The sequence below is a fragment of the Otolemur garnettii genome, unplaced genomic scaffold (assembly GCF_000181295.1).
Source record: "Otolemur garnettii isolate 467f Iridium unplaced genomic scaffold, OtoGar3 scaffold00021, whole genome shotgun sequence".
Lineage (NCBI taxonomy): Eukaryota > Metazoa > Chordata > Mammalia > Primates > Galagidae > Otolemur > Otolemur garnettii.
In genome coordinates, this window is record NW_003852416.1 from 16,290,763 (window position 1) to 16,305,035 (window position 14,273).

At 46.0% G+C, this 14,273-nt stretch overlaps 1 protein-coding gene across 2 annotated transcripts in view; it reads right to left on the minus strand.

The window, feature by feature from the left end:
- Positions 1 to 2,184: 2,184 nt before the first annotated feature.
- GSTO2 (glutathione S-transferase omega 2) overlaps positions 2,185 to 14,273 on the minus strand; it is an 18,985-nt gene continuing 6,896 nt past the window's right edge. For both annotated transcript variants that reach the window (XM_003787191.2, XM_003787190.2), the window contains 2 exons: positions 4,292 to 4,398; positions 2,185 to 2,473 (listed from right to left, as the gene is read on the minus strand). In XM_003787191.2, the coding sequence (XP_003787239.1) occupies positions 2,317 to 2,473; positions 4,292 to 4,398 (264 nt within the window). In that variant the 3' untranslated portion in view covers positions 2,185 to 2,316. The remainder of the gene's footprint in view (positions 2,474 to 4,291; positions 4,399 to 14,273) is intronic.

Consider the following 14,273-nt stretch of genomic DNA (forward strand, 5'->3'; position numbering starts at 1 on the left):
AGCTGGGACCACAGGCACCCACCACAACGCCCAGCTATTTTTTGGTTGCAGCCATCATTGTTATTTTGGCAGGCCCAGGCGGGATTCAAACCCGCCACCTTAGGTGTGTGTGGCTGGCGCCTTAGCCACTTAAGCCACAGGTGCCAAGCCAATGAAATATATTTTAAAAGCCCTTCATGGAGCAGCAATTGTCTTTCTTTTCTCCAGGCTAAATCTAGTTTCACCCAGAGGCTGACAGCTCACTTTCACTGTGGGTCAGGCGGGTGACGTAAAGAAGAGACCAGAAGGAAGTGTCAGGCAGGCAGTGCAGGGGACCAGAACTCCCGCCAACTGCAGGGAGCACACTTACCCCAATGAAGGGCACTTGGATCCCAGACTGGGGGCCAAGCCACCAGCCTTTTCCTCCTGAGTACTTTTCTCCTCTCTATATTCCCTGGTTCTTCAGGCCTCCTAAATTAGCGTGTAGAGACCCCAAAGAGAACACTTTTGTTTTGTGACTCAGAACCATGCCACTGTCAGTTGCACCAACTGCAATTTTGATCTTATTATGCCAAGAGCTTGCTAAGATTTACAGCTGTCAAGGTTGATCGGTCCCCTAAATCCTATGAGAGGCCATAGGAGATGATTCTCCTTAGTCTGAGCAAAGAACCAGGGGAAACAGTGATTCAGAGACTTCCCTCCATAACTTGGGTGCCATGGCAACAGGGCGCCACATCCAGAGCAGATGGTATGGCAGACTGCTCTAGTCACGCGGCCCCTCTTCTGGAAGGCCAGGCCACCTCTCTGAGCGGGCTTGCTTGTGTCTAACTGGCATGGAGTCACACCTGGTAACTATTTACATGCGTCAAAATACGAGCAGAGCCAGCAGATGGCAGGGCTGGGCGGAGACGTGGGGAGAGAAGAGGCCTGGTTTGGGCTGCATCAGAGGCTCTTGGTGGGCACAGACAAGGCAGAACAGAGCTCTGGTTGCTGCCTAGCATCTCAGCATGGCTGGGAGGGCAGGAGAAGATTCAGTGGGAGCAAAGCTGAAATGATCGCAAGCTGAGCCCCTAAGACTCCGAGATGGAAGGGCACTGACAGACTCAGTCCCTCTCCCGCAGGACAGGCGAGGGATGCACCTAGGCTGAGCCACCTGCAGGCACCTGGCCATTCTCGGCTCTTTGTGGCCTTCAGTGGGGCAGGAGGGACAGTACCCAAGCTGAAACAAGCATAGTCTCTCCAAAACAAGCATCCATGAAGCACTAGGTTTAAAACCCCAAGCAAGAGGACTGGAGAGGTGGAGGGCAGGGACCACATACTTGTCAGATGCATTCCTCCCTCGGCCTTGGGCTTGGTACATGACAGGCAACCAGAGACTTTTGTTGGATGAACATAAAGTGTGTGACGCAAATCAACAGGGTGACCTTTGCCTGTGACTGGGTTTGGGGAATGTGTATTTTTTTGAGGCAGGATGCCAGCTATAGAACATTTTGTGAGACATCCTGAGCTCTGACAGCGCTGGTGACGTAGTTAGCCCAGCGTGATAAACGGGTGTTTCATTTCCTGCTTTGGAATTCTTTCCAGTCACAAGACCCTCGGTGTCTCCCAGGCCCCTGGCCAAATCGTGGGAGAAAATGATACTTATGCACACCCACGTGACTAAGGGCGTCCCCTCGCCAAATGGCAGGTATTCAGATTTGGCATGTTTTCCTCTCCCTTCCCTCTTATCAAGCTCTCCTCTCACCAGGGAGGTTTTTGCAAGGTGCCCATCTTATTGACAAATGTCATTCCTGGGAGGACCCTGCACCTCAGCACCAGAACCAATAATCTGGAGGTTAAGCTGGGCTGAAGGCCAAGGAGCCAGAAGGCACACAGCCCCCCGAGCTGTGCTGGGACCTGAGTGCCGGGCACTGAGGTCACTCCAGACGAGTGTTTTCCAACCTTTTTTCTCTCTCAGCACACTTGAACCTCGAGTTAAACTTCCATGGCACACTGAAATTATGTTGATCAAAAAGAAGAGTAAAGAAAACAGCATACTTACTGTGTTTTGAACGTCTTTCAAAATAATTGAATTAACGATCTTTAAACATTTTTGAAGCACACCTAAGATCCTCTCACAGCAGCTGAAAATCACCGCTCTCGAGAATCATTAGAAGGTCCTCACTAAAGGAGTCAGAGACATGATTATCAGAAAGAGCATACTGTCTGTTTTCATTTTTATTGGGAACCTCAAGGAAAAGGAACAGAGACAGATTGATTCCCAAGACACTCCCTGTGGCAGAGTCATGACAAGCTTGGGAATTCTAGATGAGGAAGGGGAGGTTGGGGACTGTGGGCTCAGCACAGCCCATAGTCAAAGGCAGAAGGGTTGTTCTGAAAATAGAGACTCAAGTAGCCCTGGAAGACACTCTTTTCTAGGAGAAGAGCACACACCACAGGGTCCTGCTTCATGGCCGCTATCCAGAGCCGCAGGGCTGGGGTGTGGCTCACACAACTGCAAGACAGGAAAGAAGTGTCAGCATGTCACGTTTTTCAGGTGTCAGGAAAGGGATGGGTACTGCTTTTTACATTTATAAGATACGGGAGATGGGTTTATTTGGGGACTAGAGTTAACCTATTGCTGAGTGAACACGATCCTTTATTGCAGAAAATCTTTTTGCAGTTTTTGGCCAGGGCTGGGTTTGAACCCGCTACCTCTGGCATATGGGGCCTCACCTCCTTTGAGCCACAGGCACCACCCTATTACAGGAAAATCTTATCCAGGGGATGGCTAAATGTGTAGAATTTGCTGCTTCTCATAATAGGGTCAAATACTTGTGGACTGATGGCTCTGGGGAAATAAGGCATCTATGCTTCACTGGTCCCCACCAAAGACAACCCTCCGAAGTAAACATTCTTGGGTCATTATCAGATTGTACTCAAGGGAGGGGGAGAAAAATAAAGACAAGGAGTTTCCACGATATTTTTTAAACCTTGAAATAATGGAGCTGATGAGGCCCTTTCAAAGGTGGCTCAATCAGTTCAAAACTAGGGCAGAAAAGAGCAGAGCTACTGAATTTAGGTCTGGGGTCTGTAACGACATGCTCACCTCCAGAACTAGCAGGGGAGTCTCCTAACCTGTGCCTCAAAGCTGTCTTCAGAGGAGATCGGTTTTTGTTTTTTTTTATGTTTGAGGAAGAGTTTAAAATATCCAAATGTGTCATATCTGATCTTCCTTCAGAGAGGACTAACAGGGGAGGCGCTGAAGATGATTCTGGGGTAGGCTTAAGCCCGTGTATCATGAGGTGCAGACACGGTTCTGCTTCAGTAGGACCAATTTCCAAACACCAGAAACATCCAGCACCAACCATTTGGTGCCTGAGATTAGAAGGGTACCAGCACATGTCCAGCTTCTCTCCTGAGCTTTCAGGGAACAAAGCACATGCTCTTCCCAGGACCCTGCACAGCTATTTTTTTCTGCTTTAACTTCTTAAATTTCCATGGTTTGGGCTGCCATTTTGTTTCTTTGTATGTCTCAACATCAAGTATATATTACTTTTAGAATCTTTTTTTTTTGGCTCGGCTCCTATAGCTCAACCGGCTAAGGCGCCAGCCACCTACACCTAAGGTGGCAGGTTCGAATCCCCAGCCTGGACCCGCCAAACAACAATGACGGCTGCAACCAAAAAATAGCCGGGCATTGTGGCGGGCACCTGTAGTCCCAGCTACTTGGGAGGCGGAGGCAGGAGATTCGCTTGAGCCTAGGAGTTGGAGGTTGCTGTGAGTGTGATGCCACAGCACTCTACCCAGGGGGACAGCTTGAGGCTCTGTCTCAAAAAAAAAAAAAAAGAATCTTTTTTTTTTTTCAAAGAGTATTCCTATCGGGTAGAAGATTCCTCGGGGAAATAAGATGTGGCTAATTAAGGTCTATGTGTGGTATCTGCCCAGTGACCCATGGGGCCGAGCAGAATTGCCACTCAGGGAGCTGCAGACCAGACATCAGTGCACATGCCTGGGGCTCTCCACCTGCTGTCAGCACTGGCCTGTGCACGTATGGCTGGCTGGCAAGGACAGCAGGCTCTGAAGCTCCACAGGAGGCTTTTGGGCATCTGGACCCAGGTTCTTATCTTTAGAAATATGGGCACAGTGTGGTCCTGCAGTTAGTGGTAGAAAAACACAGATGCATTTTGAACCAGGAAGTACATACTGTGGTTTTAGAAACCTGAATTGTTTCATAGACATGCTGAGACATGTCCATAGGGGGACAGGCCACTGTAACCACTGTTACTCAGTGTGACTCCAGGAACTTACAACACAAGGTCAAATGTCTTACTCTGCAATCCCATACACATCCAGACGCTCAAACCAGGGCCAGAGGAGGTAATCGATCATGGAGATACAGTCTCCACCAAAGAAGCAAGTGTTCTGGTAGTCGAGAATCTAAAATGTAAACAGAGTAAATAAAAGCAAGTTAATTTACGTATCTGCTGACATCTTTAGAGACATTAATATCAAATTAAGTCCCAAACAGAGGGAACTAAGGCTTCAATTCTCCTCTCTATTTGTTAGGAGAATGCTTATTCCCTTTTCCTGAGGATTCTTCCACTTCCTTTAGGGTCATGCTCCCAGCCACACTCAGCCCCTTCCTTGTTATCACTGCTGGGGTGATAGCACCTGTGTGGCTGGTCTGATTGGAGAAATTGGGAGAACAATGTAGGCAGAGGTAGCCCAGCCCTTCCCTCTTAGCCTGCGGCTGCTCTTCAGACACTGGCTTTCCGTGGGTGGGCTCAGCCCTGGAGAGGGGGGGCCTGATGCTGAAAGCCAGTGTGAGAACCCCACTTACTGCAGTTGTCACCCCCATTCTCCAGGATCCACTCTATGAAAAGGGATACTGTCATCTCCATATGTCTTATTCTTTTTCCTTATTTCTCAATCAGTTCAAAACTAGGGCAGAAAAGAGCAGAGCTATTTAATGGGCTCCCTCCATCCCACCTTTGTTTTTCCATCATACTTTCTTTTTTCATTTGAACTCTGCAGACTTCACACTTGTTCATCACTCAACATGATCAACTTGTCACATTAAAATAAAATTTCTCATTCCCAAATGGGATGAATCAATTCAACCCAGATAGACGAAATGTAAAGAAAACACTTAAATTTTCAACAGACAGGTAGACAAAGACAGCCCTCTAAAAAGGCACTTGTAAATTTAAAAAAGCAAAAGCACTTAGCAAAAGTTATTGTTGGTTCAGGCCTCTCAAAGAGAAAAGTATGGTGCCAATTACCTAGTTAAATCCAGCAAATTAAGTAGCTCATAATCAACTAAATACTTCCCTATAGCTGTAGTCTAGATTGCTAGGCCCATGTGACTGTGGAGATAAGGTATACTGTTGTTTCCATCTCAAAGTATATGGGCTATGCTGAAAAACAGAGGACAAGAGGACCAGAATCAAGCTGAAAATTTGAATCCCAGAGCAGGGATGGTACCAGCAGCCAGGGGACACTCAGACTTCCTTCCTTGCATGCCCAACCAGCATGCTGACTCAACTATGTTGTGGACCAGGGCTATAAGTTAGAAAGTGAGCTCTGGGACGGCGCCTGTGGCTCAAGGAGTAGGGTGCCGGCCCCATATGTCAGAGGTGGTGGGTTCAAACCCAGCCCTGGCCAAAAAAAAAAAAAAAAGAGAGAGAGAGAGAGAGCTCTGAATTTAGCAAGCCTGGGCCTGTGCTGGGCCTCACCTCTCCCTCAATATGGAACCCTGGGCTGCATACCTTCTTTCCACACCTCAGTTTTCTCATCTGTAAAATGGCGCGCATGTCAGTAAGCGCCTCAGAGATTATGTGAGAAGTGACATGATCATGCACAAGAAAAGCCAAGATGAGCTCCTGGATGAAACAGATCAACCATCCTTCTCCGGTCCTCCCCCTCAAAAGGCACATGCACATTCCCTCACACTTTCTTAGAGCCAAGTGTAACTTGAGACCATCCACATTAAAACTACTGAAGAGTTCTTGACACAGCTGCAGATCCTGCCCTGCCCCAGACAGGTATTTCTTCACCAAGTTCACACAGGGAAAGTCTTAAAATCCCAATGGAAAAGCTAGTCTCCCATAAACTAGGACAAAGTGCTGACTCTGTTAAAGATTCCTCCCAGGGATGTAGGAGAACATCCAGGCCAGGCCTCCTTGGAGGTTTGTAAAGTCTTTAGCCCCCTCAATAGCAGAGTTCCATTCTATGTAAACCTGGTACCTTCTAGACACAGAAAATTACTTTCCCTTAGAATACCAGAACTTCAGTCCTGTAAGGGCCTTGAAACTCATCTTGTGTGACCTCCTCCGTTTACAATTTATTTATACAATGCTCATTACACAAAGAATTTGAAGTGCACTGGAAAAAAGAAAAACACTCAACAACATATTAATATGACAAACAATAACATACTAAGATCCAGGGGAAACAAAAGCTGGAACAGGGCTCGGCGCCTGTGGCTCAACCGGCTGAGGCGCCAGCCACGTGCACCTAGGGTGGCGGGTTCGGATCCCCAGCCCGGACCCGCCAGACAACAATGATGGCTGCAACCAAGAAATGGCCGGGCGTTGTGGCGGGCGCCTGTGGTCCCAGCTACTTGGGGGGCAGAGGCAGGAGACTCGCTTGAGCCCAGGAGTTGGAGGTTGCTGTGAGCGTGATGCCATGGCACTTTGCCCAGGGGGATAGCTTGAGGCTCTGTCTCAAAAAAAAAAAAAGCTGGAACAGAAGGTCAAAACCAGGAAGGAAAATGGTATCAAGAAATCAAGTCATGGGTTCTTCAGAGTTCCTTCAATAAAGCTTTGAACTTGACTCATGTGTTTCCTGGTAGCTGAAGTAGAGAAGAAAACATGCTGGTGGGCTAACTCTTGTTGTCTCTCATGTGGAAGCACAGGGATCCCCCCACTTTGCAGAGAAGGAAAGCCAGTCCCACAGGGGTAAAGAGACTCTCTGACTCTCTGGTTAGTCTGAGAACTAGACACAAACAATTTTCTCCCAGAACCCTCATGTCATTCATCACCAAATATATATATTTGTGACACTAATCACAGAAGCTTCCCCAAGTCTCTCATGAATTCTTTGCTTGTCCTTTAACTGTAAGGACCAGCAAAAAGCTTGGAACCAGCAAACTCTGGAAGTTTTACTTCTCTACAGCCAAGGATTGGCTCAGCTCTGAGCTTCTCTGTGAGAAGAGCTGCCTGCTCAGTCTGACTCTCTGCATCAGGAGCTCATGCCCAGGCACCTGACAGCCAGGTGACACAGGCCAGCACCACCTGGGTTAAAGAGCTTATAACAATTCCCTTCTTCGGCTCGGCGCCTATAGCTCAACCGGCTAAGGCGCCAGCCACGTACACCTAAGGTGGCGGGTTCGAATCCCCAGCCTGGACCCGCCAAACAACAATGACGGCCGCAACCAAAAAATAGCCGGGCGTTGTGGCGGGCGCCTGTGGTCCCAGCTACTTGGGAGGCGAGGCAAGAGACTCGCTTGAGCCCAGGAGTTGGAGGTTGCTGTGAGCTGTAATGCCACGGCACTCTACCCAGGGGGACAGCTTGAGGCTCTGTCTCAAAAAAAAAAAAAAAAAAAACAATTCCCTTCTTCTCTCCTAGTCCACTGACAACCAGGTCCTCAGTGAATTTTACTACCACTTCCTTTCTGTTCTCCAGTGAAACTAAGTCCCTTGGATTAACAGTCAAAGCGCTCCTACAAAAACATCTTAGGATAGAGCCAAGGGTAAAAAAAGTGACAGTGTGAACTTCTAATGTCTCATCCTTCCTAAGTGTTTAGCATCAGAAATGGAATAAGAAGTTGATTTTAGACTTCCACCACTTAGCAGTGGTTATGTTAATGCCAATGTCATTTTAGAGAACTCAACATAAAGTTCTTTGTCACATATAACTTTATAGGCCATCTTAATGTTGAAAGCTCCCATCACAAGGAAATCCATTATTTTCAGAACCTTGATAACACCAAGCAAAGCGAAACAGTCTGTTTAGAAGGTCCTTTTTTCCTTCAAGGCCCCAGGGATCCTCTGTAAGGGTTCCCCAAACAGCCAGGGGAGGGAGCTGAGGCTCTACCTTTAGCCCTCAGATTTTCTGAAAGCATTGACACATCTTCAATTCAGGCTTAATCGATAATGGGGTTTGATGACGTCTTTAGGACCCTCAATAGAAGCGTTCCATTCTAATGCAAACGCAGTACCATTCAGAAGTGTAAAATTACTTTCCCCTTGGAATCCTACATATTTTGCAGGAAAAGTGTTGGATGTTCTGAAATATCAGAAAAATCTATTTTGAAATGTTTTGTTCCTGAATTCACTGATAAAATAGGAGTACGGACACGGCGATGGGTAACGAGTGAGCAGCACCAACGAAGAGGGAGGGACACTACTTCCACCTCCTGAACGTGGGAAAAACCCTCACCTTCAGCGAGGGCCTCTCGGGCGCCGCCAGGAGGACGAAAGGCGAAAGTCAGCCTTTAGAGGCAGGCACTGGAGAGCCAGAGAAGGGAGAAGCGCGCAGGGCGCCCCCTGGTGGCAGCAGTACCGAGGCGCACTGGCCGCAGTTCGCCACCCCGGAGGTTCGATAAGACGAAAAAGGAATCTGTAAGATTTTTGCGAGAGAGGCAAGATCATAAAGAGAAGCTAGTCCCAGACTCCTCCAAACCAGGCATTCAAAAAGCGCTCGTCTGAGGTCTTGGACAGACTCTGGGGTTCAGCCTCAATAACTGAGCTTCGAAACTTGAAGCAGCCATCTGCCTTCACCATCTCTTTCCTACTGTTGCCAAGAAATCCCCGGCCTCCGATCCTAAACAGTGTGGCGGCTCTCGGCAGGAGGGGCTGGACTTGCCCCAGGAGGAGGAGCGTTTTTCTTAGTAAAAAATGGTTCTTAAAAAGCACAGAATGCGGGCGGCGCCATGGCTCAGTGAGTAGGGTGCCGGCCCCATATATACTGAGGGTGGCGGGTTCAAACCCGGCCCCGGCCAAACTACAACAAATTATAGCCGGGCGTTGTGGCAGGCACCTGTCGTCCCAACTACTCCAGAAGCTGAGGCAGGAAAATCGCCAGGAGCCGGAGGTTGCTGTGAGCTGTGACTCCACAGCTCTCTATTGAGGGCGACAAAGTGAGACTCTGTCTCTACAAAAAAAAAAAAAAAAGGCAGAATGCCTCGCCTGTCAGGACCCCCTCCCCATCAAAAAAAGGTGTAAAGCCCCCTGCCAGTACATCACATCAACAAGATGGGCTGTTTCCAGAAACAGCAGAGAAGGACTCAACTCCAGGCAGAAATAATTTTCGAGTTCATAAAAGATAAGTGGAGGTTCTCAAGACTCTCAATTGCTACACTGAGAATTCTCAGTGCTACACTGACACAGCTGAAGGCGAGCTAATGAGGAGATGAACTAAGTCCCTGTAAAACAAAACCTACATGTAGAACAAATCTAGGGTATATTTAAGACCATTTTCACACCTCTAGGAAAAGCCTTAGAAGTAGGGTCTGCAGCAGAACATATCTCTCCTGCCTTTTAAATTGTTTGAAATAATTTAAAGAGGTTCCTTCTGTGCCGAATTTGAGGGCCATGGCTGCCAATCCATGGGAGACCACCTAGATTCTCTCACGAAGATGCAGAATACTGGACAGCACCCTCAGTGGTTACAGCGCCGGCCACATAACAGTGAGGCTGAAGGGTTCCAACCCGCTGCGGCCAGCTAAACGACGACAACTGCAACAACAATAACAAAAAATAGCCAGGCATTGTGGCGGGTGCCTGTAGTCCCAGCTACTTGTGAGGCTGAGGCAAGAGAATCGCTGAGCTCAAGAATTTGAGGTTGCTGTGAGCTGTGACACCACAGCACTCTACCGAGGGCGGGCGACAGAGCAAGGCTCTGTGTCAAAACAAAAACAAACAAACAAAAAAGGGTGCAGAATACCACCTGTCAACAATGGAGGAATTAAAGGACTACTTTGAGAATTCTGCGCCGAATTTTTTTTTTAATGAACTTAATTCTTTTGTTCAAAATATATTTCTAAGATAGTAGAGGAAAAAGCTAGTAATGCTTGACCAGGCAAATATCAATGAAGTGATGAATAGCAGACGAACATATAAAGGAATATTAATCAAATCTCTCAAGAAAGGGCTTCCTAAGCATAGAGGCAGTGGATGAAATCACAACAGGAAAGGCTCACAGCATGATATTCTAAATGCTATATTTCTATGTGTACCAAAAAGATAAGTTAAATTAAAAGTTAAAACAAAAGAAAACAGAAATGCGTTTTTACAATAGTAATATCCTTTCTCTTTAAAGAGAACTTTTACAAATCAAGAAGGCAAATCAATAAGACCTTGACAGGCAGATGGGCAAAGCCCCAGAACAGATAATTTTCACAAGACCAAACATAAAGAGATGATGTACTTTGGGAAAACCTGCCTCTTCACCAGCAATCAAAGATATGTATTAAATCAACAATGAGAAACCACTGTTTTATCTCCAAAACAAGCAAATATCTTTTTGAATGAAATCTCTGAAGAGTGAAAAGGACATTTGCAAACGGCATTTTCTCTTTTATTTTTCCTTAGCAACTTACACAGACTTTATTATTGGAGGTACATTTTCTCTGTAGTATCTAATTTGTTGAGAGTTTTCTTTTCTTTTTTTTTTATTGTTTGAGAATTCATTCAGGATACAGAGAATTAGGTTACACTGATTGCATTTGTTAGGTAAATTCCCTCTTATAATTGTGTCCCGCGGGCAAGCCCCACGCTCAAAGTGCATTTTCTTATACTGCTGGTGGGGTAAATAAAGAGCACAAGTTTTTCCAAGAAGCAGTTTAGTAGGTACAGCCCAAGCCTCCAAAGTGTTCATACCCGTTGATCTGGTAATTCCCTTCCTAAGACCCAGCCTAAGGACATACTCTAACATAGAGAATGTTTTTCATGCAAAGAAGCTGCTTTCCCCTGCAACACCATTCATAATGGAAAGGACTGGAAACTGTGGACTATAATAAAATGTTAAGCCACCCCTAGCTGACTGAATGGACCCTCTCAGCTAAGGGGACCCTCAAAATATCCTAAAACTGAGTTGCTGGCAAGGAGAAGGGGATTTACCTCATCATTGGACCCCTCTATCTCCCCTAGGAGGTATCCCTTATAATTCATTAACAGGCCTAAGGATATGCAAGAAAAGCTTACATCACACCTGCAGCCCTCAATTTACATAACCGTGGGGGGAGGGTATGCCTGGTAGCTGGTCTCTGGTTAACAGACTTCCTTGTTTTAAAAGGCGCCTGTGGCTCAAGCGGCTAAGGTGCCAGCCACATACACCTAAGGTGGCGGGTTCAAATCCCCAGCCCGGGGCCCGCCAAACAACAATGATGGCTGCAACCAAAAAAAAAAAATGGCCAGGTGTTGTGGTGGGCGCCTGTAGTCCCAGATACTTGGGAGGCTGAGACAGGAGACTCGCTTGAGCCCAGGAGTTGGAGGTTGCTGTGAGCATGATGCCATGGCACTCTACCCAGGGGGATAGCTTGAGGCTCTGTCTCAAAAAAAAAAAAAACAAAAAAACAATTCTAAGCCAAGTTTAGACAAAGCTTCATTTCTTTAACATTACAAATCAAAGAGTCTTTAAGCCCCCACTGTAATTAAGTCTGTAAGCTCCCCCACTGCCCCACCCCCAGATGTCCCACCTTTTGGGGTCAAACCAATGTACAATCTTCATGTGTTGATTTTCAACTTTGTGTGCAATTCCTGCCTCCCTAAAATGTATAAAACCAAACTATAAGCCAACCACAGTGAGTCCACTTGCACAAGGCTTCTTGGGCATGGCCTTGGCCCATGGTCCTCAAACTTGGGTCAGAATAAACCTCTTTAAATTATTTCACAGAGTAGGGTTTCTTTTCTGTTGACAAAACCATCCAAACACCCCTAATTAGTGTGGTCGATAAAGTAACTTTATGGTTTATAAACATGGCACATTGTGCAGACATTAAAAAAGTGATTTTTCTCTAATTAAAAAAAAAACACTTTTTTTTTTTTTTTTTGAGACAGAGTCTCACTACATTGCCCTTGGTAGAGTGCCATGGCGTTATAGCTCAAGGAACCTCAAACTCTTGGGTTTAAGTAATTCTCTTGCCTCAGCCTCCCAAGTAGTTGGGATTACAGGTGCCTGCCACAATGCCTGGCTGTTTCTTTAGCAGGCCTAGGCCTGATTAGAACCCACTAGCCCCAGTGTATGTGGCCAGCGCCCTAGCCAGTGAGCTATAGTCGCCGAGCCTAAAAATAACATATTCAATAGAGAAATACAGTCTCATTATTTTAAAAATTTCAAGCACACAGAAAAATGTAAAATGCAAAGGCCTTCCTTCCTCCATCCCTACCTTAACCACTTTTCTCCCTCCCCCCCCAATTCTAATCAATCCCCCTCCCAGTAAGAGCCACAGTGGAGTTGTGTCAAAGGAAAAGAAGCCAAACTCTATAAAATACTTGAAAGAGGTTTATTCTGAGCCAAATTTGAGGACCATGGCCCAGAGCCATGCCCAGTAAGCCTTGACAGGGTCCAGGAAGCCTTGAACAAGTGGACCCTCTGTGGTTGGGTTACAGTTTGGTTTTATACATTTCAGGGAGACAGGAATTACAGGTAAGGTCATAAATCAGTACATAGAAAGCATACATTGGTTTGGCCTGAAAAGGCAGGACATCTTGACGCAGGGTTTTTACACGTCATAGATGGGCTTAGGGATTCTTCAGTTGACAATTGGCTAAAAAAGTTAGGCTTTGTTTAAAAGACCATGAGTCAGTGAAAAGGAATGCTTGGGTTAAGATAAAGGTCTGTTAATTGGAAACTAGCCATCTGCCCTATGCCCAGACGGAAATGATATGTTATTGGATTGACCACCTGCAGGTTAGCCTTGCAAAGTCTTAGGCCCATTAATGAATTACAAGGGATGTCTCTAAGGCAGTGGTTCTCAACCTTCCTAATGCTGCAATGTATTTTCATTGTTGCAAAGGGGTCTCAACCCACAGGGGGAAGGGGGCATAATGAGCCGCATCTGATCTGCCTTCCTTTGGCTAGCAACTCAGTTTTCAGGGATCCCCTTGGCCGAGAGGGGGTCCATTCAATCAGTTGGTGGGGGAGCCTTAAGATTTTATTTCAGTTTACAATAGGATATGTAACTCTCCAGATATTTCAGTTAGGTTTTGTTTTCTTCTACTAAAATAGGATTATACCATCTGTATTACTATGTAATTTGCTTAAATATTTCTAGGCAACCTTTTTATTTCAGTACCTATACCTCTACCTCACTCATTTTCAATTGCTCCACAGAATTTCGCAGAATGAATATAATTTATTTAACCACTCCCCATCTAATGGAAATTAAGATTCCTAATTTTTCAGCATCACAAATAATGCTGTTGCTCTAATGAACGCTCTTATACTACACATATAAATAAGCATTTATAAAATTTAGAAACATACGAGGAAAATCTTTACATCATAGTCGTAACCAAATTCCAAATACAGCATGATTTCAGCTACATAAAAATATGCAAAGCATGGGCAGCACCTGTAGCTCCGTGGGTAGGGCGCCAGCCACATCCACCCAGGCTGGTGGGTTCCAACCCGCCCAGGCCAGCTAAAACAGCAATGACAAATGCAACAAAAAAATAGCTGGGCATTGTGGTGGGCACCTGTAGTCCCAGCTCCTTGGGAGGCTGAGGCAAGAAAATCGCTTAAGCCCAAGAGTTTGAGGTTGCTGTGAGCTGTGACGCCACAGCACTCAGGGCAATAGCTTGAGACTCTGTCTCCAAAATAAATAAATAAATAAATAAATATATGCGAAGCAGAAAGTGACAGAAAACAAAAAACTAAAAAAAGTCTCCAAATAATAATAATAGGCCAGGCACAGTGTTGGCTCACACCTGTAATCCTAGCACCCTGGGAGGCCAAGACAGGCAGATTGTTTGAGCCCAGGAGATCAAGACTAGCCTGAGTAAGAGTGAAACCCCATCTCTAATAAAAAAAAAAAAGAAAGAAAGAAAAACCGAGGCAAGAGGATCACTTGAGCCCAAGAGTTTGAGGTTGCTGTGAGCTATGATGCCATGGCACTCTACTCAGGGTGAAATAATAATAATAATAAGCCAGGCATGGTGGCTCATACCTGAAATCCTAGCACTCTGAGAGGCCACAGCAGGTGGATAGCTTGAGTTCATGGGTTCAAGACCAGCCTGAGCAAACACCAAAACCCCGTTCTCTACTAAAAATAGAAAAACTGGCTCGGCGCCTATAGCTCAACCGGC